Source organism: Phascolarctos cinereus, unplaced genomic scaffold (genome assembly GCF_003287225.1).
Source record: "Phascolarctos cinereus isolate Bilbo 61053 unplaced genomic scaffold, phaCin_HiC Scaffold_5;HRSCAF=322, whole genome shotgun sequence".
Taxonomy (NCBI): Eukaryota; Metazoa; Chordata; class Mammalia; order Diprotodontia; family Phascolarctidae; genus Phascolarctos; species Phascolarctos cinereus.
This window is the reverse complement of record NW_027555958.1, coordinates 37,890,840-37,917,687: the sequence shown is the minus strand read 5'-3', so window position 1 is coordinate 37,917,687 and position 26,848 is coordinate 37,890,840. Positions and strand designations below refer to the sequence as shown.

Genomic DNA, 26,848 nt, shown 5'->3' with positions numbered 1-26,848 from the left:
CCTCTACAGCCAGAAAGCCCTAGAGTTAGCTCTGTGTGGCAAGGGCACAATAAGGGCCCTCATTCCCCCATCCCGCTCTGACCTCTCACTGAAAGCTATATGGTTTGATAGTAGCACCTACAGAATAAATAAGTTCCCAAGATTTCCATGGGTCCAGAAGAAAGGTCCATTTAACACTGGTTTCCCCTGGAGACTCAAACCACAGGTTTGAGAGGCCTGTCATAGGCCACTGGAAAATATGTGATAACAAAGACTGTGCCCTTCTTTAATATCAAAACATCCAGAATTTAAAAACATGATATATTAGAGAATTCTATGATTTCAGGAGAATTTCAATAGGATGCTTGTCTTTACAAAAGGGTTCCAGTTAAATATAAAAAGGAATATCCTAATAAAGATATCCCAAAGTGAAATAAGGTGCCTTGACAAATAGTAAGCTCCCCATCACTGGAAGTATTCAAACTTAGTAGATGAATACTATTGGGATTGAGGTAGATGTATGACACAGCAGTGATGTCAAACTCAAAAATAGAAAAGTGGTCACCAAACCATACATAAGAATCCCTGGGGGTCACATTTAGACCTAGAAGACCACTCTCTAACATTATTTATGTTCAATTGCATTCTTATGTATGTTGTTAAATATTTCCCAATTACATTTTAACCCAAAGGCCACATGTTTGATACCTTAAGAGTTTACATGCCAGGCACTATGCTAAAAGCTGAGGATATAAAGGCAAAAGATAATCCCTGCTCTTAAAAAGTTCACAATGTAATGTGGGGGACTTAGGGATGGTTTTCACAGAGTCAAAGAATGTCAGAGCTGGAATGGACCCTCTCTTCCCCCAAGCAGCTTTCTAGATTAATCTGGACCTGAAAGAGAATCCCTTCTGTAACATGTCAGACAAGAGGCCAAGTAACCATTGCTAATATGCCTCCATTGAAGGGGGGCCTGTTATGTCTGGAGGCAGTCCATCCCACTCTTTGATAGCTGAAATTGCACTATGTTAGCTCTGGAAAAGGCCTTGGAACATAGAATGTTAGAAAACACCATGTTACAACATGGAATGTTAGAACACAGAATGTTAGAAAGTAGAATGTTAGCCCTGAAATACAACATAGAATGTTAGAATATAGAATGTTAGCACCAGAAGAGGCCTTAGAACATAGAATTTGGGGCAGCTACGGGGCGCAGTGGATAGAGCACCGGCCCTGAAGTCAGGAGTACCTGAGTTCAAATCCGGCCTCAGATCAAACACTTGACACTTACTAGCTGTGTGACCCTGGGTAAGTCACTTAACCCCAATTGCCTAAAAAATTTTTTAAAAAAGAACATAGAATTTTAGAACATAGAAGGTTAGCCCTGGAATAAAACATAGAATGTTAGCACTAGAAGAAACCTTAGAACATAGAATGCTAAAACACAAAATGTTAGAACATGTTAGCCCTAAAAGAGGCCTTAGACATAGAATGTTAGTCCTGGAATAGAACATAAAATGTTAGCACTAAAGGAGGACTTAGAACATAAAATGTTAGGACACAGAATCTTAGCACTAGAACAGGCTTTAGAACATAGAATGTTAAAACACAGAATGTTAGAATTTAGAATGTTGGCCTTAGAACATAGAATATTAGGACACAGGATGTTAGCCCTGGAAGAGGCCTTAGAAACATAGAATGTTAGCTCTAGAAGAGGTCTAAGAACACAGAATATTAAAACATAGAATGTTAGCCCTGGAATAGAACATAGAATGTTAGCACTAGAAGAGGCCTTAGAACACAGAATGTTAGAACATAGAATGTTAGACCTGAAATAGAACATAGAATGTTAGAACATAGAATATCAGCACAAGAAGAGGCCTCAGAACATAGAATGTTGAATATAAAATGTTGGCCTTAGAGCATAGAACACAGAATGTTAGCTCTAGAAGAGTTCTTAGAACATAGAATGTTAAAACAGAGAATGTTAGAATATAGAATGTTAGCTCTGGAATAGAACAAAGAAAGTTAGAGCATAGAATGTTAGCACTAGGAAGGACCTTGGAGATCATCTAATCTAACCTCTCACTCTCACAGAGGAAGAAGCTGAACCCCAGAGAGGGGCATTGACTTGTCTAAGGCCACAGCTAGTTGGAGTAGAAGTGAGGTCCAGTGATTTCCAGGCCAGCTCTTTCCACCATAACTATTATTCTCTATATGGCTTGGAGTTCATAGCAGGAAAAGAAGCCATGTAAAAACAATTATTGATTCTAGATGGAAATTCCCTAATATGACTGAGACCCTAAAAATTCAGTGGATGGAAGCATTTTACATGCTTTACTCATACAAAATTGCCTTGTTCATCTTCGTATCTTACTGAACACAGTGCATCTAGTAGGCACTTAAAATGTATGTTGAATAATGAATTGAGCTTCCGAGATTGAATTACCCCAAATTCTAAATCGATGGACTTCACATTAGTGAGGTTTTACTGTATCAGCATCTCCCAGCGTGAATTCCAGTCAATTCAACTTAACAAGTACTTATTGAGAGCCTGTTTGCTATGTGTAAGGGTGAAGGCTCTTTCAGTCTTCGGAACAGAGCGTCATGGACTACCAGAGTTGGAAGGGGGCTCCAAGATCACCTAATTCGACACTTCTTTTCAAGAGGGAGAGTAATGGAAGCATAAGGGGAGTGGAAGGAGGGAGAGGGAAGACTTGCCCAAAGTTACATGGCTGGTTGACTGCAGGGTCAGCGTCCCAGTCCCCTGCATTTGCATCTACCACTTTATCTCGGCCTAGGCCTGGGCACGGAAATTCAGGGGAAACAGCAGACAGTGAAATCTCTCCTCCTTTGTAGCAGGGGCAGGAGAAGATGAGCACCTCCCATCTTCTGTTCTGGGTGGCACAAGGGATTGAGCACCAGACTTAAAATTAGGAAGAACTGAGTTCGAATCCTGCCTCAGACACTTACTAGCAATATATCTCTGGGAAAATCATTTAACATCTCTCAGTCTCAGTTTCTTCATCTATAAAATGAGAACAGTAATAAGGCCTACTTCACAAGGTTGTTGTAAAACAAGATATCATGTAAAATGCTTGCAAACCTCAAGGTACTATAGAAATGATAGTATTATTATTTGTTGTTGTTTAATCACTTTTCAGTTATATCTGACTCTTAGTGACCACATTTGGATTTTGGGTTTTGGGAGGGTTTTTTGCAAAGAGTGGTTTGTCATTTCCTTCTCCAACTCATTTTATACATGAGGAAACTGAAGTAAATAGGGTTAAGTGATTTGCCCAGAGTCACACAGCTAATAAGGTTCTGAGGCTGTATTTGAACTCAGGTCCAGCATTCTATCCACTGTACCACCTAGCTGTCTCCAGTATCACTATTTCCCCTAAAATCTGCTCTTCAGAAAAAAAAAACCTGAGAAACTCATCGAAACTAACACAAAATGACTGAGAAGCCAAATGTGTTCTCTGAGGTAGAGAAAACAGAATTGAACAGATGAGAACACTGAGGCAGTCAGAATTAAAGTAACTTGGCCAGGGTCACACAGCTGCTAAGTGTGTGAGGCAAGATTTGAACTCAGATCTTCCTGACTCTAGGTTTAGTGCTCTGTCCATTGCCCCATCTGGCTATTTCAAGAGGTAGTGAGTTCCCCATCCCTTGAGGTCTTCAAGCAGAGACTGGATTGCCACTTGTCTCAGGGATATTGGAGAGAGGATTCCTGTTCAGGCACAGATTGAATTCAGAGGCCTTTGAGGTCCCTTGCCACTCGGTGAGTCTGAGATTCCCAGCCAGAATGGGAGCCAGTTTGGTATGGTGTAAAGGGTGCTAGATTTAAAACCAGGTAACCTGGGTCCAAACCTGGCACTTAGTACCTTTGTGACCTTGAACAAGTCATTAAACCGCTTTAAGCCTCAGTTTCTTCACCTGTAAAATAAAGGGGTTGGATTAGGGGCCTCTGAGGTACCTTCTGGCTCTAGCCCTAAGATCCCATGATCACAACAGTCAACTTCATAAGTATTTTTCAAGAGCCTGCTATGGGTCAGGCTCTCAGTCCATTGATCTTATTGACATTCTCAGAATGGACACCATCTGTGTTTGGCCTAAACCAATAGAATGAGGCTCGAAGGCTGGAAACTGGAATTGGGGCACACGCTGAGCCAGGGGAAGTGTTGGGTGGAGAGCAAGGCCCTTCCTGGCACCCTCCGCCCCACGTCTCCCTATATGACATGATTCCTCTCCCCTTATGCCTAAAACCAAATCTGACCAGGACTCAGCCTGAGACTCCAGATGCCTGGCACTAAGTTCCAAGGTGAATGGCTCCTCTTTCCTTCACTTTGCTTCCCCAAGGTTGAGGCCTGGAACACAGCCCAGGCACAGTTTTCCCAGCAGTACATAGGGTTTGTAGCCAAGCCATGCAGGTTGCTATGGCATTGACATGGAGGAGCTCTGGGTGAGGTGACCTCCTCGCCCTGGCAGACCAGCATCTTTACTTACTGTCATGAGGTGTCATCCCCCAGCAAGAGATGGAAATGCTGGCCAAGCCTCTCACAGGGTCTGAACTTTGTTTTCTGTGCTGAATTCATGATGTGTATTCATGCCACCTCCATTAAAAAAAGATGGAAAGGAAAAGGAAGCTTGAAATCTGACCTGCCAATGGTGTTTGTACTAGCTCTGATGGGGAGAGAAGCTCATTGCCAGCATCTTCCTCCTCCTCCCCCATCAGTAAACAGTACTGCTATCTGCCCATCCTTCAGCAGGGGAAGGTGCTGCCTGAACACCCCAGAGCCTGCTGCCTGAAAGGCTTCTACCTCCCCTACCCACCTACCTACCCAACCCCAATCACACACACACACCACACATATACTACACAAACCCCACATACATATATATATATATATATATGTATATACATACATACACATACCACACATATACACTTACACATACATAAACAACCTATTCACATAGTGTACATACATAGAACATATACCACATGCACATACATACACGTGCCACACATATATACACACATAAACAACATATATGCACAGTGCGTGTACATAGAACATACACCATACACACAGTGCACATGCATGGAACACACATATACCATATACACACAGTGCACATACCACACACCCATAATCACATGCTCCCGTACACACCACATAGACATACCACCACACACATATTTACACACACAACCACACACATGCTTATACACATAAACGACATGCGTTGCATACGTACACATAATGTATACCTATACCACACCTGTTTATGCATGTACCATATACATGCATATACACATAAACCACATGCACACACGCATACTTTATTCCAGCCTACCACCCCTCTAGAGCAAGAGCCCCAGACAGGAAAGGGACCAGCTCTTGGAGATGCTGCCCTCAGCCCAGACTGACCCCTGGGAATTTTCTTCCCTGAGTCTCTTACGGCCAACCTCTATAGACCCCTCTGTGTCTCTCCCTTGCCATTAAACTCCATTCCCATCTCCTCCCCCCAAGTCTCCTGCACATGCTCACCTTCTTTCTCTTGTCTCACTCAAGACAATGATGGCATTTTTCCAAAACTGACTTTACTAGAAATCTCAGATAAACAAGGTAAAAGAAAGGCAACTTATTGTTGTTGCTCAGTTGTGTCCCACTCTTTGTGACCCCATGTGGGGGGTTTCTTGGCAGAGATCCTGGGGTGGTTCGCCATTTCCTTCGCCAGCTCATTTGACAAGTGAGAAAACTGAGGCAAGCAGGGTGAAGTGACTTGAGCAGGGTCAAATAGCTAGTAAGTATCTGAGGCCAGATTTGAATTCAGATCTTCCTGTCATCAGGCCTGGTGCTCTATCCACTGAGCCACCTAGCTGCCCCTGATAGAGGCTAGAAATAAAAGCCATAGAATGGGGAAACATCACAGACCCTAGTGCTAGAAAGGACCTTGGAGATCATAAAGTCCAACTCCTTCATTTTACAGATCAGGAAACTGAGGCAGGGAGGTTAAGTGATTTGCAGATTTATCTTCTGCAACCAAGAACATCTGGAAGACCTTACCATCTATAGGGAACACATGTATACAGAGATACGTACAAATATTCACAAAGAGAATTTCACCGTGAGGGAAGAGTCATTGTGACTACTGGACACCAGCCTCTGGAAGACCATCTCAGCCACCCATGGATCCATCTCAGGCCACTTGGTAGTTTTATGTTCTTCTTGTTGTTTGTCCTTCATTCTTGAAGAGGACCAATGACATCAGGAAGTGATGTCGACTTGCAAGTGAATTGGATTTAAGTGAGGCAGGGCTGTGCAGTCACCAGCCTCACTTTCTCCTCCAGAGCCATCTGGGTCCTGTGGCAAGACATAGATCAGGACAACTAAAGATGGCCCCAGATGCAGTGGGAGACCTTGGCTTCTGAAGCTTAAGTCTTTCCCAGGTCTCAGTTTGTGTGAGGCAACACCCATTGAGTAATTAAAGGCCAGGTAAGAATTGAGGCAAGAGATGGACTGGTTTGCCTTTTTTGTTTCTGCCGTATATTCTCAGTCAATTCCAAAGGAAGGAGCATCTAGCCCTCATTCAATGAGAGAACAATGGAGGCAATGTAGATCCTATAACCATAATTGCATGCAAGTCATGTGTGCGAATCTTGACTGTCATCCTGGCCTGGGAGATAGCCCAAGCCTTCTTTCTCATTCCATATTATGGTTTCTCCATCTCCAGAGAGAACTTTGGGGATTCTTGCCAAGAAGACAGGGTACGTGACCACATTATCTCAGAGGAGTTTGGAGTATGCACACCACAGAAGCTAGCTCCCTGGGGAAAATAAAAATAGACTTTTCTCTTCTCTCTACAGGGGACATCGGTGGTCAGATGGGATTGTTTATCGGTGCTAGTATCCTTACAATCCTAGAGCTCTTTGATTACATTTACGAGGTAAGATTCACAGTTGTTTCTAAATTCCTATGAAATGTGTTCTTCAGACTCTGACCCTGAGGCCCTCTCCCTATACTCCAGTCCTCAAATTTATAGAACCAATCTCTAAGATGTACTGTTCCACAAACCACAGGAAAGTGAGTGTGGTTCTGTGGACAGAGTGTTGGCTCAAGTGTCAGAGGCCCTGACACTACGTGGGTAAACTTGGATAAGACGCTTCAGCTTCTTCATCTATGAAGTGTGTGAGCTGAACTAGTCAGCCTCTGGGGTCCCTTCTACTTCTTGATCTTGGGTATTATGACAAACTGTCCCCACAGATTCCTACCTCTGTCAGTCACGTCCACCCCCAAACACTGACTACAGACAAGTGACCAGACCTTGAGCCCACCAGTAATAAGAGTTACTGAAATCTCTCTGTGAGCAGAGCTTTGCCCTAGGCACAATGGGGAGACAAGAAAGAAATGGTCTCTTACATTAAATAGTTATCAAGGGTGTGATCAGGTGGACATTGAGTGACCCATGTTAGAGGTCAAGGCTATGCCAAAGACATAGAATGAAACATCCTTTCGCCCCTTCCTCCCTACCTTTCCTTTCCTCTTTGTCCTATTCTCCTCTCCTCCTTTCCCCTGGTTTTCCGTTTTCTATACTCCCCCTTTTCTTCCTTCTCATTTCCCTTCTTTCCTCTCCTTTCTTCTCTCATTTTCTCTCCCTCTTTCCCTCCTTTTTTTATCCTCTCTTCCTTCCTATACTCTCATTCCCTTCCTTTTTCCCACAATACCCTCTGACTTACACCTGCCTAGCTTTGTTTCTGGTTTCAACCACCATCTAGAAACGAAAACCCTGGCTTCTGGCATATACAGATATGAATATAGATATAGATATAGTTATATAGATTATATACATTTATTTATTATATAATCTATATGTGTATGTATATGTATGTTACATGCATATGTATATGTATATATACATATATATATAATGTGTGTATATCTCCAAGCCTGCCTATTCTGAACAATATCCACCTTACCAAAATTCCATATATAGATTGATGTGCATGAATATCTGTGCATTACGTGTACAAATCTATGTAGCTGTGTGTATGTTTGTGTTTATGCATGAATCTCTCTAAGCCCCAGGCAAACAGTTTATCTATTCTGAACAATATACACTAGAGAAAAGTTCCATTCTAGCCTCGAGCAGCCTTCAGAGGTTCCCTGCCAGAAGATCAGGTGTGTTAAGTCCATTCGTTCCCATCTTGTATATATGCACTTATTTATACACACATATAGTGCACATTATTTATATATAACACACATAATATATGCATGTATCATATTTTTTTTAAGTTTAGTGTGCCTGAGTATAAAACTGCTGCTCCTGCTGTATATGGTGTGGTGACTTTGTGTGGTCCTGATACCTGAGCCCATTCAAGTCTGTTTCTTTTTCAGCTGATAAAGGAGAAGTTGTTAGATCTACTTGGGAAAGAGGAAGAGGAAGGGAGTCACGATGAAAACGTGGTAAGAGGGGATTGTGGGTTTAAGGTATGACTGGGGTTTTTTTGTTTTCATAAAAATCAAGCCAGCCAGAGCTGCTTGCCCTTCAAATTTCCTCCCGTGGGTTCAGAACTGCTCAGAGATCCCAACAACGTAAAGGCTTCCCATCCTTGAGTATTCCATGCCTTCAGTGAAAAGTTCTTTAGCCGGGATAGGCTGACATCTCTGGGCACACTGCCATGACAACAGGCCTACCAGCTGTCCAGAAATAGCCCTAGCCTGGTTGCTTCAAGGCCTCAGGAGGCTTCACTAGACATCCCCTTCTTCATTCAGAAGTGGAAGGCCAGTCTGTCCCCATTGGGAACCTCTGTATTTCATTCTCAAAGTAGGACAAATCAGAAAGGTAGTGCACGAATTAGCTGAGTGAGCATCCCTGTGAGTCGAGGAGCACTGGCATATAAACCTCAGCGACATTGATTGTGGCTAAATTAACAGATCCAAGAGAGCAGTTCCCAGGCCGCCTTCCATTACAAGCTCATGCTAATCAGGTGTTAGCAGGGGCAAGCGAACGAGCTCATTCACCCAGAGGAATGACGTGTCTTACAGGAAAAACAAATAGAAATCAAAGTTGCCCTAAATTTGACTTCCCCCATCAACAAATCCTTGAGATTCAAGGAAATCTGAGGCTTAGGCCACAAACGAGCTGAGAGATCAATGGAGTTCCCCATACACACTAGGCCAGGAGAGGCATTGGAAGAGGACCCAAGGAAGTCACAATGGGAGACAGAAAACCCTGGAGATTCTGAGTAAGCTGACTTTCCCCTTATAGCACAAACTATAAGGGGGTGCTTCCTAGACCCCCTTCTTCCTATCTGGAAATAAAAAGCAGTATGAGGACCTTGCAGGCAGCTGAGTGGCATAATAGCCAGTTAGCTATTATGACTGCCAAACTTGGGGTCGGGAAGACTGGAGGTCAAATTCTGCCCAGACACTGTACAGCTCTGAGCAAGTCACTCAAGTTTCTTCATCTGTAAAATAAGAGATTAGGACTCAGTGGCCTCTAGTGGCCCTTCTATGATCCCATGACCCCTGCCACCATCTTCCTAGTAAACAGGTGCCCTAGAGGTGTCCAAATTCCACTCCAGGCCACAAACTGGGAAATCGTTGATCAGTGGGCCACAAGGGCCCCAAGCTTAGGATAGCGTACCAAGGGTACGTATTGAAAATGAGCCACCCACTGTTTAATATATGAGTGCCTCAATCCTAGATAATGCTATGCACTGCTAAGAGTCATTGTTGTTCATGTACTTCAAACAACTAAGACTTTCTTCTTCTGAAGCTTTGATCTGATCAATCCAGAAGCAGTTATTAGGCACTTAGTGTATAACAGGTACTGTCCTGGGTGCTTGGGATAGCAAATATGAAGAATAAAACAATCCTTACTCTCAAGGAGCTCCCATTCTGATATGCTTATAGGGTAGGTTTTTTTTACAGAACCAGAGCAGGCAAGCTGGGGCTTCTGTCCCCTGGTGACTATGTCCCTCCTAGTCCTTCTTCCTTTTGACTTTCAAACATGCTCTGATCTCTCTTGATAAAAGAAAGAGAGAGAAAGAAAGAAAAAGAAAGAAAGAAAGAGAGAGAGGAAAGAAAGAAAGAAAGAAAGAAAGAAAGAAAGAAAGAAAAAGAAAGAAAGAAAGAAAGAAAGAAAGAAAGAAAGAAGAAAGAAAAAGGAAGAAGGAAGGAAAAAAGAAAGAAAGAGTCATGACTTCCATGACTCTACTTTCCTCCTATCCTAATCCCCCTACCTACCTAGGAATGAATGCTCCCTCACCTCTCCCTCCTTCTCTCTCTCTCCCTCTCTCTCTCTCTCTCTCTCTCTCTCTCTCTCTCTCTCTCTCTCTCTCTCTCTCTCTCTCTCTCTCTCTCTCTCTCTCTCCCCCCGAGATTCAGTCCACAGTTCTCTCATCTAATGGTCAGTACACTTTCTTGTGAAAATTAATCCATTTTCAGGACTTTAACCATCACCAGAGCAGTAACTAGAAATTTTTGAAGCTCAGGCAAGTAGCATAAATTATGACCATGGCAAGCTGCACCAAAAATGTCTTCTGGAGGCAATGAGTGTGAAAGGGACAGCTGGAAAGGAGCTCCTCTGGAGTAGAAAGCTATACCATCTGATAGTTTTCTATATTAACTTATTATTCTTGTAAAATAGATTGTTATCTCCCTTATTTCTAGGCTGCTAAATGACTGCAAGTGCTAAAAAGAACTCTCAAAATGCAGCAGCCTGTGACAAAGACCCAGTCACCCTGCCCTAGTTATAGCTAAATTATAGCCTTAGATGTCTCATCATGGCATAATGCATTGGGCACTGAACTTGGATTCAGACATAATTGGATGCAAATCTCTCCTCAGACTCACACCAGCTTTGTCACCCTGGACAAATTCTCTCTCTGGACCTCAGTTTTCTCATCAGTAAATTGAAGGTGGGGTCAACTTAATGACCTCCAAGGTCCTTCCAGGTATATACCTGTGATCCTGTCATACCATGATTCCCTCAGTCTCAATATGTCCAAGCTGAATTAATCTTCATTTACCTCGTCCTCTCCACCCCAGACCCCTTTTATGAATTATTTCATTGCTAGTGGTGTCACCCAGAATCCTAAGCTAGAAACCTAAGAATCATCTTGGACTGTTCTTTCTCTGTCCCTTGCAGACAGTGTTACTAAGTGCTCTAATTTCTCCTTGGGATATCTTCCAGATTCATCCCTTACTCTCCATTCCTATTGCCACCATTGTAGTCCAGACTCTCCTCATTTCATGCCTGGATTATTGCAACAGCCTCACGGCTAGTCTCTTGGACTCATATCTCTTCCCATTCCTGGCTATCCATCCCTGGCGATCCTATATACTACTGCCAAACTAATCTTCCTAACAATCCAAATGTATGCAGCGTAGCAAAATGGAAAGATTCTATTTGTAATCAAAGGACCTGGGTCCAAATCTTTTTCCTATGACTTAGTACTTGTATAACCCCTGTGGACCTTAGTTTCCTCCTTTGGAAAATGAGGGGTTTGGATTACAGCATTGGATTTGGAAATAAAGAACTGGCGTATGAACTTTAATTCTGCCACTTACCACCTCTATGATCTTGAGCAAATCTGGGCCTCAGGTTCCCCATCTGTAAAATAAAAGGTTGTACTAGACACCCTCCATATGATCCCATCATTCCCCTGCTCAGGAACCCATGATGATTCCTTTATCACCTACTAAATCAAATCCAGATTGTGTAACCTTGGACAAGTCATTTCTTTGAGCCTTTTCTTGTCTAAAATGCAAATGCTTCAAAAGAAAGTTCATGTTGTCACTTTCTAGCTCTAACTATAATACTTATGATAATTTTATATCATATTATAAATTATATAATGATTGTAATGCTATAATACAGAGCAGCAATTCAAACCCAGGTTCTCTGACTCCAGATTCAGTGCATTTTCCACTACACCATGCCTTTCCCCTCAGCCTGACTTCCAAAGACCTCCATAATCTGCCCTCATTCTATCAGTTCAACCTATTTCTTACCTCTCTCCAGCATCCACCCTCTGCTCCACCTAAGCCGATCTCCTTATAGCTACACATTCCCCCGTGATCATTCCTGACCCCATACCTTTGCTCAAGTGATTTTTGTAACCTGGAATGCCCTCCCTTCTCCCCTCCAACTATCCATATCCTAGCCATCCTTCAAGACCCCCTCAGAAGTCAAATCACAGAGTGTGAGAATTTGAGAGGCAGGAAGGACCTCAGGGTTCATTTTGTCCAACTCATACCCTAAAAGAGCCCCCACCACAACATACCTGGCAAGTAGTCACCAAGATCTCTAATGATGCCTGTCACCTCCTAAGGTAGCCTCTTCTTTCACATTTGGACGGCTCTCATTCATTGTTGGATTTCAAGCCTATAACTTCCTCTGTAAACTCACATCTCTTCCTCCTGGTTCTGTCCTCTGTGACCTAACAGAACAAGGTTAATCTAGCTACATATATAACAACCTTTCATATACTTTTGTTGGGATTTGGTTTTAGAGGCATTTGGGGTTAAGTGACTTGCCCAGGGTCACACAGCTAGTAAGTGTCTGAGGTCAAATTTGAATGCAAGTCCTCCCGACTCCAGGACCCGTGCTCTATCCACTGCGCCACCTCGCTGCCACAATCCTTCATATACCTGAGGAAAGCTATTGTAGCCATGCACACCCTCACAGCCCCACCCCTGGGTCTTCTTCCTGCCATTCTAAATATCCCCGGTTCCTTCAATCAACTCGAATTTCTTAAAGGAAGCTTTAAACACACATACAAGTACACACACACACACACACACACACACACACACACACACACACACACACACACACCCCTCCCTTTTCTGAATTCCTATTGCACTTACTTATTTGGCCTGCTACATGTATATTCATCCTGTCTCCCCTCCTAGACTAAAGACTCCATGAAGGCATCTTTGGATTCCCCATAGAGCCTAGCACAGGACCATGTACAAAGTAGGCTCAAAGAACGTGTGTTGATTGGCTAATTTTCTTTTTCTCCTTTCTCCCTCTCCTACCTTCTTCCTCCTCCATCCTCTCCTCCTTTTCATTCTTCCCTTCCCTGCTTCCTCTTGCCTTCCTCAGGCCTTTCATTGATACCATTCACCTTTCACCCCTCAGTCAGATGGGTCCCTCTGCGTTGTCTAAATTCTCCAGGCATGGTCTGCCGCTGCATTGCACCACCTGGCCTCCACTCCCCCTGCCTTGAAGCACCTCATTTGGTTCCCTTCTGCACTCCAGCCCTCCCTCAAGCTTTATTTTTAGCAGTATACTTGCCCCAACTGTTCAGTGTTTTCTGTGAGCATGCGGAGGAACAGGGCCAGTTAGATGATTTATGCCCACTTCCTCTTGCTGTGGTTTTACCTCCCATCTCTCCTGCTACCCTCTATCCAAAGTTGACCTAAGGAGTGTTATAAAACCATAGGGTGCTTTTTTTATTCTAAAACCAAGTAGATTGTAGCCCAGCCCAGCACTCTCAGCTGGCTCCACTGCCCAGGCATACCAGCAAAATGTTTACCATTCATTACCCTGAAGTCTCCCTAAAAACTCTGATGTGTTACCACTGCCTTCTAGAAACTCAAGTTCACCTGCTTCTCATGCGATCCCTGGACTCCTGGAGAGGTCTTCCAGAGGGCCCTTCATCCAGTACATCCCTTTGATGAGAAAATTGGCTCAGGTCACCAGATGCGCAATTATTGGATAATAATAACATCCTCTTTATAGTGAGCTTAGGTTCAGATCATGGAGATAGCCAATGGTCTTCCCTTCCGCCTCTGGCTTCTACTGATCTGGGCTCGTTCACCAGAGGAAGCTAGAGACAATCTTCCAGACCTATTGATGGTCTCAACTTTCCCCTCTTTCCTCCTCTCTTGCTTTTCTCTTCATCATCACCTCTCTTCTGCTGGCATAGTCTTCATTTTAGACGTGCAGAGTTCTGTACAGGAAAGACTGCTGGATTTGATATTGGAGTTCAAATCCTGGCTTGAATACTTCCAACTGGATGACCTTAGGCAAATCTCTTCACCGCCATGGGCTTCTGTTTCCTCTTCATAGAACAACCACAGATCAGGGCAGCGGGGTGAGGGGTGGTGACGATCTTGTATTTGGAGTTAGAGGATGATAGGTTCAAATCCCACTTCTGTTTCTTATGGCCTGTGTGAACTCTTGTGGGCCTCATTTTCCTCACCTATAAAAGAGAGTTGGACTAGATGACCCCTGAGGACCCTTCTAGTTCTAAATCTGTAATCCTATGATCCATGATTCTCTTATGGTTATATGCCCTCTTGTGCCTCCTCTAGGCCCTCTTCCTCTTTTCTAATCCCAGAAGGAACTTGCATTCAGCCTACTCCTGGTTTGGCTGTAGGATGTACCCATCAATCCACCCAGTTATCTCACACATACAATGTCTTTTGTCACAGAAGGGAAGGAGATAGAGAGACAGAGACAGGAGAGAGGGGAAAGGAGAGAGACAGAAAGAAGAGAGATGGAAGAGAGAGAGGAAAAGGAGGGAAAGGAGAGATAGACAGGAAGAAGAGACAGAGGGGAAAGGAGAGAGACAGAGACAGACAGAAAGAGACAGGAGAGAGAAAGAGAGAAAGACAGAAGAGGGGGGGAAAGAGAGACAGAAGAGAGAGGAAGCAAAGGGGAAAGAAGAAAGTGTGTGGGAGAGAGAGAGAGGGAGAAGGAGAGAGAGAGAGAGAGAGAGAGACAAAGAGAGAGAAAGAGAGAGAGAGAGAGAGAAACACTATCAAAGCTCAGGGCAACCTATCCCAGCTCCCAGCAACCTAATTCAATACCATTCTTTAGGTCATATGATCATAGAGTCTTAGATGCTGTAAAGGATCTCAGATTCTACCTAGTCTAATGCAATGTTTTTACAGAGGGGGAAACTGAGGCATCAAGCAGTTAAGTGACTTGCCTGAAGTTACACAGGTGCAGAATCAGAGTCTGAACCAAGTTCCTCTGACTCTACACTTTTTCCACTGTACTATACTGAGGAAACTGAGACCCACAGAGGTCAGGGGATTAGCCTAAGGTCACATAGTTAAAGTGGCAGAGCCAAGATTTGATCCCATATCCTTTGACTCCAAATCCAGCAATGTTACCTTCATAACAAACTGAATAGCAGAGGATTACAGTTCCAGTTCCCCAATTCTCTCCTCCCACCACTTTCTTCTCTGCTCAGGGCTGTCTTCCATCCTGGCACCCCCCACTTTATGTCTCCAACCTCAGCACTTGAGTGCCGTGAGCTCAGCCCATCCTTCCCCTTTACCATGGACAGCAGCTGGGTCACCAATACCCCATGGTTGTTACTGCCCAGGTCCTTCAGCAGATAGACGGGAGTAGACCAGAGGGGAAAGCTCAGTGCAGCCAAAGACGACAGAGACAAGCCAGGCCATGGAAGCCTGATGACAGGGGCCTGAAAACAAAGGAATCCTTTAGAAATAGAAACAGTGGGACAATTTGTTCCATAGAATTGGAGGTGGGGAAGCTCAGGGAGGACCAAGTTGGTGAAGCAAGTGACTGGATTTGGAGTCAGAGAATCTGGCACTGCCTGTGTGACCTTGGTTTTTTGACCTCCCTCAGCCACAATTTTCTCATCCATAAAATAAAGAGAGGCAGCTAGGTGGTGCAGTGGATAAAGTGCTGGACCCAGACTCCTCTTCCTGAGTTAAATTTGGCCTCAGACACTTACTAGCTGTAAGACTCTGGGAAAGTCACTTAACCCCATTTGCCTCAATTTCTTCATCTGTAAAATGAACCGGAGAAGGAAACGTCAAACCACTCTAGTATCTTCATCAAGAAAACCCCAAATGGGGTCATAAAGAGTTGGATATGACTGAAAAACAAAAAACAAAGGAACTAGGCTGGCTGGCCTCTGAGGTCCCTTCCAGCTCTAAAACAATGATCCTATGATCCTATTCACTTTCTAATCCCCAGTTTCTTCATCTGGAAAATGACAGAATTAGCCTCGATTGGCCTCTAATTCAACCAATGAAATCAAGTCAACAAGCATTCTTTAAGCACCTCCTCTGTGCCAGGCATTTCCTAGCCTTAGTGTCATCAGAGTATTTGTGATGCCCTCTCTCCCTACCCAGGGCCTGAATGACCCTCCTTCCTCCCTCTGCTTTGTATTTGTTGTTGTCCAGTTATTTCAGTCATGTTCAACTCTTTGTGACCCTATTTGGGGTTTTCCTGGCAAAGATACTGGAGTAGTGTGCCATTTCCTTCTCTATACAGATGAGGAAACTGAGGCAAACAGGGTTAAGTTACTTGCCCAAGGTCACACAGCTAATGTCTGTGGCCGGATCTGAACTCAGGAAGAGGAGTCTTCCTGACTGCAGACCCAGCACTCTGTGCACTGTGGCACCACCTGAGAGTTCTGTCATATTATCTAACAACATAGGGGGAAGCAGAATGGTGTGGCAGAAAGAAATATAGTCAGAAAACATGGGTTCAAATCCCACCTCTATAGGGGCAGCTAGGTGGCGCAGTGGATAGAGCACTGGCCTTGGATTCAGGAGGACCTGAGTTCAAATCCAGCCTCAGACACATAACACTTACTAGATGTGTGACCCTGGGCGAGTCCCTTAACCCCATTGCCTAGCCAAAAAAAAAAAAAAAAAAACAAATCCCACCTCTATGATTTACTACTTGTGTGACCTTGGGAAAGACACTTAATCTCAGTTTCATCATCTGTAAAATGGGTTGATTGGGTCAGCTAGCCTCTGAGGCCCTTTCTAGCTCTAGTTTTCTGACTCTTTGGCCTGAGGTCAAGTCCTGCTTGAGACCTTCACTACCTGTATGGTCCTGGGCAAGTCACCAAACTTCTTAGTGCTTCCATTTCCTCATGTGAAAAATGAAAGAGTTGGCCTAGAGTTGATTCTAGAGTTGGACTAGACTCCAACTAGAGTTGAACTGGACTCTGGTTCTGTGACCTTTCCAAGACCCTCCCCAGGCTGAGACTTCCCTGGACACAGGCTATGGCCAGTATATTGCCCAGTGCCCTCCCAATCAAAGGAGGCCTCAGGGAAACACAGTGGTGGGTCGTGCAATAAGTCTGCTCCACTGCTCTTCTTCCTCAGAGTACCTGTGACACGATGCCAAACCACTCTGAAACCATCAGCCACACTGTGAACGTGCCCCTGCAGACGACTCTGGGGACCCTGGAGGAGATTGCCTGCTGACACCCCCCACCCCGAGGACGGTCCCGTCCCCCACCCCAACGAAACAAACCAGAACTTTGAGACCCTGAGACCCAAGGAAAGGGGACGGCAAGCTCAGGGCTGAACCCGATGAAAAGAGTCAATCGCTATGCATTTAAAGATGTATCTCTATGTACACCACACATACACACAACAAAACAAAACAAAACAATCTGCCAAAACCTAGCAAGAGCCACCTTTGACTTGATTCCGTCCTCGTTCCCCATGGGGTGTGACTCTCTTCTCCGGAAGAGAATTCCAATTCTGGAACTGTGCGTAAACAAAGCTGGCCATTTCTCCTACTTTACTGCCAAATGTATAAAACACTTGCATGCCTGCCCTTTTTACTGCGCCGTGTCCATCTCTGTCTTTATAAGCCACATTCCTCTCTTTGCGGTTTCTGGTTTTCACTCCGAGGCCCGAGTGCTGGCGGGACGAGATCACAGTCCTGACCTCTTTCCCCGATGACAAAAACCACCATTACTAACTCTGCCGGCCTGAATGAGAATAAAAACCAAGCCACCGAGTATGAATCTGACCGACCCTCGAGTGCATTTTTGTCCTTGTGTAGTTTTCACTGGTTCTTCCAAGAAAGGGCCAGGCATTGTGACGGCCACGCCCTCCTCCCTAAACCCCAGCTGGCCCCATGGGGTCCTTAGCACCAAAGGGGACCAGCTCCCAACTGCCCAGGGAGCCTGGGACAGACTCAGTGACCTGGAAGATCTATTCATGACTCCTCTGTTGTATTTCTATTGTCATGTAGCTCGTACACTCTGGTCCTTTTTCTTTGAAATGGGGGAGGAAAAGGTTGGTTGGTTTTTCTTTGTTTCTCTTCATTTTTTGTTTAAAGCTTTCATGGGATTTTGTTTGTTTGGAATTTTCTTTACCATTAATTTATTCTGTGCTTCAAACTACAATCATATTAAAGCTGGTCTTGTGGAAATGGCCAGTCTGTGTTCTTTCTGCCTTGTCTCCAAATCCTAGTCACTTTCTCAGCTGGGACAGACTGTGGCTATCACATCAAGGGGGCTGGTGGGCTGGAAGCTGACCGAGGAGATGCAGTTTAGAAAAACATTTGTTTCAGGAGCCCAGAATTTAAACCAGCCCTACTTGGCAGGCCTGTTGATGAGGGCTTTCATTGCCTATTTCACAGTAAATGAGATTTCAGCAAGAACTGTACTCAAAAGGCAAAATTTGTCAACCCCTCTGCTTTGGACTTTCCATGGGCCTCAAAGCACCCCACCTTGTACTAAAAGGCACCCACATCCTCATATTATTCATGATCCTCCACTGTCTTGTCCTGTCTTTGGGGGTAATATGGAATAGTAGATAGAACATTGGACTTGGAATCAGGAAGACCTGGGTTCAAATCCAGCCTCAGATACTAACTAGGTATGTGACCTTGGAAAGGGAATCCACTCACCAATCAGCCTCAATTTCCTCATGTGTAAAGTGAGGCAATGGACTTGATGGCCATCTAAGGCCTCTTCTAACTCTCAGTCTGTGATTCTATGATGCCTGACCAGAGCCATATGCCTTGAACCTTCAGCCTAGTATGATGGAATAACCATTGAGTTTGAATCCTAGCTCTTCTCCTTCTCCACTGTGTGACCTTGGGGAAACATGATTCATCTCTCTGAGCTGTAGCTCTCTCATCTGTAAAATGAAGATTTTGGCCTCAATGACTTCAAAAATCTCTTCTGGCACTCTCTAGGTGACCCTAAGATCTTTGCTCATCCAAACTATTTCACCTGTGTCTTATTCCCTTAGGATCCCACTATTAACTAACTACTTGGATAAACTAAATCAGATTAAGGTCTTCATAGCCAACTATAGGTATAGCGCCACCTTGGTAGCATTTGCATTTTAGCCTAGGCTTTCAATGCCTTATTCCACATTATAACATGGAGTATATGGGTTGGGGCAGCCTGGATCCGATAACGACAAGAAATCTTTTACTGATGTTGGGCACTAACCCCAAAGTGTCAGTTTTCAAAGTATGGTCCACAATAGGGACCTCCAAGTATCTTAATTATGAGAAAAGAAATGCTGATAACCCCACAATGACCATACCTCTGCTCCAGGCATGTGTTCAGTGATCAAGAGGCAACATGATACAGTGGGAGAAGTTATGGCTTTGGGGTTCAAAATTCCACCTCTATTACTTAATACCTGCGTGACCTTAGACAAGTCATTCCACTCCTCTGGACCTGTTTCCTCATCTGGAAAATAGGGGGCCTAGACCAGCTGACCTCTGAGATCTCTTCCGGCTCTATATCTATAATTAATCCATGTATAATCTATAATTAAGGTTTCTCTCCAAATCAAAATCACAAGCTTTCTCTCATAAATTTCAGGCACCAGAACTGAGAGTGCTATTTGGGACTTTCTACACTAAGAGCTATACGGGGTGTCCCAAAAAGCCTTAAGTAATTAAAGCTTAAAACCATTTAAGCTATTAAGGCTTTAAACTGCGCTAAGACTTTTGGGACATGCCACATGGTAACATTTTCACTGTAATATACAACCTGTGTACTAACCTTTATCCTTCACTAATATTTTGATACAGCATGACCTGGCCTTCAAAACAGAGCCTTAACAAGCATATTTTTGCATGTATGTCTCCAGGAAAAGTTTAACAAAGCAGGCCAGAGAAGAGTAGCATGGAAAATGACCTCACCCCAACTTTTTTTTAACAAATTCATTTAAAGCAAGGAAAACAGAGACTACAGGACACAGTAAGGGTGGTCCACAATAGGAGAAGGGGCAAACAGGACAGGAGTTCACCTGGGAAAGGGAAGTCAAGGGAAAGAAACTTCTGCTAGTTTCCTGTTGTTTCTTGCTGCTAAAGGAGTGTAAGTTTTGTTAGTAGCCTCTACATTTTGACACCCTGCCCCACTGCCATATCTGTAGTTTCATCCTCCAACACATGCTCATCAATCATGTCTTTTTATTAATCAACAAGCATTTATTAAGCACCTACTATGTATCAGATGCTGTGCTAAGCCCTGAAGATTGAACAACAAGAAAGAAATCACTTTTATCTTCAAGGATTACACATTCTAACTTGGCAATATACAGTGGTCCCACAGAAAATGAAAGCCTCAACTACATCCCATGGGCTGCTGTCGATACTAGCCAGGTTCACGAAATTGGTGGTGTTGAATCAGAGAGTTTTGTTGCCAAAACTGTTTCAGAGACAGCTCAATGCATTGGAAAGAATACTGAACTCACAGTCTGGTCTCCTCACAATGTGATCTTGGGGAAATCATTTCACCATTCTGAACCTCCATTTTCCTCTCACTAAAATGGGGGTAATAAGCTCTGCCTTCCTTAGGGTCGTTGTGAGACTCAAATGAGATAGTATATGTGGAAATTCCTTGGAACATTGCTCAGCTTTTTGCCTATATGAGGGATTACTGTTGTATACATGGGGAGAGATCATTTTAATTCACCTATAAAATATTCTCTTTGCAAATGTCTCTTTTACTCTCCATCCCTCTTACTGATTTCTTTGTGCCCATGTTGGGTTTTTCAGGTGGTTGGAGTAGAGAGTTGTTTGCTTCTTTTTTTCCTTTGAGGAGAGCAAGTAGGCAATAATAGGAGAAGGGAGAAGGGAGTCCACTCACCAAACATTTATTAAGCAGTTGTAATGTGACAAGCCCTGTGTTAGGTTCTAGGGATGCAAAATAAAAAATGAAACAACCCCTGCCCTTAAGAAACTGAAGTCCTATTTAAGCTGAAACATGCAGTTTGTTGGGGAAGTAATATATAAACTTATAAGTAAATACAAAGAAATTAGGCAGGGGGAGTCATTCTTTTTCCATAATATTCAAAAATGACATCGTTGAATATTCTCTGATTTTGTTAAAAAGATTTTCTGTTGAGAATGAATCTTCATGGCCTGCCTAAAGTCATTCGTCACACCTCTGTGTAAACATGTAGAGCAAATGCTCTCCAAGAAATGCCAAGCCACATTTCATGTCTTTGCCTCCTTGGCAATGAATCCCATCCTAGGTTGACCATTTCCTCTCCAGCTGGATCCAGTTTCACACTCCCTCTCCCTTAGCCCCCAGAGCAATCTCTCCATGCAATCTGTTTTCCAGATATGCTGATGTCCTGCACTGTTGGCTATGGCCTCTGGCATTGCAACCCAGAGGAGTGTGCCCAGCTCTGGCAAGCCGAGAGCTGCCCCAGGCTGTGTCCTCTCGTTCCAGCTGCACCAAGCCCTCAGCCCTCCTGGTAGTTCTGTGTTCTCTCAGCATCCCCTGTGGCACTGGGCTTTAGAAATGTTTTGAAAGCCTCGACCCCTCTGGACTCTCCTTTGGTCAGCAGCACAACCATCACCACCCCCAATATGAAGAGGGAGTTCTGTTCCTTGGTCTTGCTCCTGACTTACATATAACTTGATAGAAATACAATCAACCTCCCAAAGTCACCCAAAGCACAATGTCTGCCTGACCTGTTAGAGATGGACACAGATGCAGAGCTCTCTTTTTTATGAGATTGCACACTGAGGAGTTTGTGGGCTGACATTTCACTAGAAGCTCTATTCACTGGCCCTGAAACAAGGTTGCTTAAATCTTGGAAAGTCAAACCTGGGCTTGTTTGTCCCGGCCTTGTCTGAGTACATAAACCAAAGGTTATCTGAGAAGAGTCAGGCCAGATTCCATGCTATGGCATGATGTACCTCATGCCAGGCTAATATGTGCGGACTCCTTCTTCTAAGGTGCTCCTTGCACCTGCTCATGGTGCAAGAAGATCAACTATTATCACTCGGGGAGGAATGTGTACTGTCTGCCAATGTGGATCCAATTCAGAAAAGAAAGTTGTTGGGGGCTTTTTTCAATTCATGTGAGACTCGCATTCTAAATCAATAGTCCTAAAAACAAGGTCTGTGAGAGACCTCCAAGTATCTTATTAACATTCATTCATTCAGCAATAAGACACCACGGGGTAGATTAACAACACCAAGCTGAAAAAGGCCCTGGGTCTAAGCTAGCTTGTCTAGGCTGGCTGCCTACCTAGGGAAAAGAACATGGAGGAAGACAGTGGAAAAGGGGAAGAGTGATAGATTGAGAAGGAGACAAAGGCGGGAAGGGGACATCAAAGGGTTATGTCTACCCTTCTAATGTCATGAATTCACTACAAGGCACAATGAAAAAAGTCAGCATGCCTTCACATCTTACTTGGAAAGAAACTATTTTGCCAGCCTAATGTAATGAGAAGAGTACCAGAAAAACCACCACGAACAACGTTCGAATTCTGATTCCCACAGGCCTAATCATGACTTCAATAAACTGTTGGTGAAGTGAAGAGATGGTGAACTACAAGTGCAGAGTGAGACATATTTTGATAGATATGGCCAATGTGTTTATTTATTTTATACAAATGCACTTCTTTGTTGCAAAGGAAGGTTCTATGGTTTGAGGGAAGAAGGGATCATTGGAAAGTGCCTCACACCTATCAGATTGGCTAATATGTCAGAAAAGGAAAAGTATAAATGTTGAAGAAAATAAGGGAAAATTGGAACACTAATGCTTTGTTGGTGGAGTTGTGAACTGATCCAACCATTCTAGAGAGCAATTTGGAACTATGCCCAAAGGCCTATAAAACCGTGCATACCACTTTGATCCAGCAATACCACTTCTAGTCCCCAAGAGACCATAAAAAGGGGAAAGGACTCACATGTACAAAAAAAATATTCATAGCAGCTCTTTCTGTGGTGGCCAAGAATTGGAAATTGAGGGGATGCCCATCAATTGGGGAATGGCTGAACAAGTTGTGGTATATAAATGTATTGGAATACTATTGTGCTGTAAGAAATGATAAGCCAATAAACGGATTTCAGAAAAACCTGGAAAGACTTACATGAATTGATACCGAGTGAAGTGAGCAGAACCAGGAGAACATTGTACACAGAACAGAAACGTTGTGAGATGATCAACTATGATACTTACCTCTTCTCAGCAATACAATGATCCAAGACAATTCTGAAAGACTCATGATAGAAAATGCTGTCCACATCCAGAGAAAGAACTATGGGGTCTGGATACAGATTAAAGCAGACTATTATCACTTTTTTATTGATTTGGGGGTTTTCTTCTTTCTTGTGGTTTTTCCCTTGTGCTCTGATTCTTCTCTCACAATATGATTAATGTGGAAATATATTTAATATGATTGTACATGTATAACTTATATCAGATTGCTTGCTGACTTAAGGAGGGGGGAGAAAATTTTGGAAATCAAAATCTTGTAGAAATGAATGTTGAAAACTGTCTTTACATGTAATTGGAAAAAATAAAATACTATTAAGAGGGAAGAAAGAAAAAAGGGAAATGCCAGTAATATTTTCAAAGCATCAATATAACTTTTTTAAAAATATACCATATGGGATTTATACCAGGAATGCAGGGCTGGCTGGTTCAATATTAGGAAAACTATCACCATAATTGACCATATCAATAACAAAAACAACAAAAATTGTATGATTATCTCAATAAATGCAGAAATTACTTTTGACAAAGTACAACACTCATTCCTATTAAAAACACTACAAAGCACAGCAATAAATGGAGCTTTTCTTAAAATGATAAGTAATATCTATCTAAAACCATCAGCAAGCATTATCTGTAATGGATATAAGCTAGAAGCCTTCCCAATAAGATCAAGGGTGAAGCAATGATTCCCATTATCACCGCTATTCAATGTTGTACTAGAAATGCTAGCTATCGCAACAAGAGAAGAAAAAGAAATTGAAGGAATAAAAACAGGCAATGAAGAAACAAAACTACCACTCTTTGCAAATAATATGATGGTATACTTAGAGAGTCCTAAAGAATCAACTAAAAAAACTAGTTGAAATAATTAACCACTTCAGCAAAGTTGCAGGGTATAAAATAAACTAACATAAATCATCAACATTTCTTTATATTACCAGCAAAGTCCAGCAGCAAGAGATAGGAAGAGAAACTCCATTTAAAATAACTGCAGGCAATATAAAATACTTAAGAGTCCACCTGCTAAGATAAACTCAAGAACTGTATGTACACAATTACAAAACACTTTTCATACAAAGTCAGATCTAAACAATTGAGAAATGTTAATTGCTCATAAGTTGAGCCAACAAATTAAAATTACAATGCTAACTAAATTAATTTGCTTATTCAAGGCCATACCAACCAAACTACCAAAAAATATTTTATAGAGCTAGAAAAATTAATAACTAACTTCATCTGGAAGAACCAAAGGTCAAGAGCATCAAGGGAATCGATGAAAAAAAAAAGTGTGAAGGAAGCTGGTCTGACAGTACCAGATCTGAAACAGTATTACAAAGCAGTATTCATCAAAACGATCTGATACTGGCTAAGAAATAGAGTGGTAGATCAGTGGAATAGATTAGGTACACAATTCACAGTAGTAAATGACCATAGTCATGTAGTGTTTTATAAACTTGAAGATCCAAACTTTGAGGGCAAGAACTCACTATGTAACAAAAATTGCTGGGAAAACTGGAAAGCAATTTGGTAAAAACTAGGTATAGATCAAGATTTCACACTGTGTATCAAGGCAAAGTCAAAATGGGTATATAATTTAGACATAAAGGGTGATGGCTTAAGCAAATTAGGACAGCACAGAACAGTTGCCTGTCAGATCTCTGCATAAGGGAAGAATTTATAAACAAGAGATGGAAAGCATTATAGGATAATTTTGTTACGTTTGATTACATTAAACCAAAAAGGTTTTGCATAAACAAAACCAATGCAGCCAAGATTGGAAGGAAAGCAAGAAATGGAGGAAATTTTTACAGCAAGTTTCTCTGATAAAGGCCTAATTTCCCAACTGTATGGAGAACTCAATCAAATTTATGAGAATGCAAAACATTCCCCAATTGATAGATGGTCATAGAGTATAAACAGGTGGTTTTTAGAAGAAGAAATCAAAGTTATCTATAGCCATATGAAAAATGCCCTAAATCACTATTGATTAGAGAAATGCAAATTAAAACAACTCTGAGGTACTCCCTCACAACTATCAGATTGGCTAATATGACAGAAAATGAAAATGATAAATGTTGGAAGGGATGTGAGAAAATTGGGACACCAAAGTACTGTTAGTGGAGTGGTGAACTCATCCAACCAGTCTGAAGAGCAATTTGAAACTATACCCAGAGGGCTTCAAAACTGTACACACCCATTGGCCCAGCAATACTGCCACCAAGTCTGTATCCCAAGGAGATTAAAAGAAAGGACCCAGCTATACAAAAATATTTATAGCAACTCTTTTTGTAGTGGCAAAGAACTAGAAATTGAGGGGATGCTCATCAATTGGGGAATAGCTGAACAAGTCATGGTGTAAGATTGTGATGGAATTGTGCTGTAAGAAATAACAAGCAGGGTGTTTTTAGAAAAACCTGGACTTACATGAAGTGACACAAAGTGAAGTGAGCAGAACCAGGAGAATATTGTACACAGTAACAGCAATTATTATATGATGATCAACAGTGGATGTCTTAGCTATTCTCAGAAATACAGTGATCTAAGACAATTCTGAAGGACTTAAGACCAAAAAAAAAATGCTATCTACCTTCAGAAAAAGAACTGATGGAGTCTGAATGCAGATCAAAGCATACTTTTGTTAAACCTTCTTTATTTTTCTTGTCCCTGGGAGGCCCAGTCACTTATTATGGTAATCAAAAAGAATCTCAATAGCAGCAGAAAGAAGGGGGGAAATTAACCCTGTATAGCACCATACATACCCCTCCCTTCCCTTACACTATATTGATGGGGTGATGGGATTTGGACCCCTAAAAGGAAAAGACCATGTCTTTGAAAACAACCCAGTCCCTGAATTTTCCCATACATTTCAGTAGCCCAGATAACTGGCACCTCTGCTCAAGGCATCTGGCCCACCCCAGCCCACCTAGATCATTGAATTAGCTTACTTGACAATCCTTTCACTGTCACTCCTAGGCCACACTGGACTTCTTAATATCCTTTAACTATTGTACCTGGTCCACCCCAGACTACTTGCCACTCCTTAATCTCATCCAGATTCACTGTCCTTTTTGTATATAAGCATTAGTCTCATCCCCCATTAAGTTGCAGGTTCACTAGGAACCCAGCCAGATCCTATTGGCATTACAATAAACCTTGTCATTTGACTGGAAGAAGGTTTGAGTGTGTGAATTCATTCCAGGTGGAATCCACCCTGTACCCTGACATTTTGGGTTCCCAGCACCCCAAGCTGCATCAATATCACATGTCTTCCTTCCCCAGAACATACTTGGAACAGCCCAGTTTCCCTGTATACTCTTAATCCTACTAAAGACTGGAACAATCTTAATTCTTCATGTATCACAAATTCTATTTCCTTTTCTAGAAACTTCCTGGCCTCTCAGGTTCCCATAGAGATGAAACATTATTGCAGAAGTCCCTATTACGACAATATCATGTGGAATGTCTACTAGGGTTGTTGCGAGGAGCAAATGGATAACCAATGAAAACTGTCACATAAATGGCAGGTGTTATTATTAGTACCAGGTCTAAAAGGGCCCTTAGTACTCCTCTATTCCAACCCCTTTATTTCACAGGCGAGGAAACCAGGGGTGTGAAATGATT

The 26,848-nt window shown here is 42.7% G+C and overlaps 1 protein-coding gene across 1 annotated transcript in view; it reads left to right on the top strand.

The window, feature by feature from the left end:
- LOC110192282 (acid-sensing ion channel 2-like) overlaps nt 1-18,171 on the top strand; it is a 358,620-nt gene extending 340,449 nt beyond the window's left edge. The window contains exons 8-10 of the mRNA XM_020963360.2: nt 6,857-6,936; nt 8,388-8,456; nt 17,109-18,171. Coding sequence (XP_020819019.1) covers nt 6,857-6,936; nt 8,388-8,456; nt 17,109-17,210 — 251 coding nt within the window. The 3' untranslated portion in view covers nt 17,211-18,171. The remainder of the gene's footprint in view (nt 1-6,856; nt 6,937-8,387; nt 8,457-17,108) is intronic.
- Nucleotides 18,172-26,848: the final 8,677 nt, after the last annotated feature.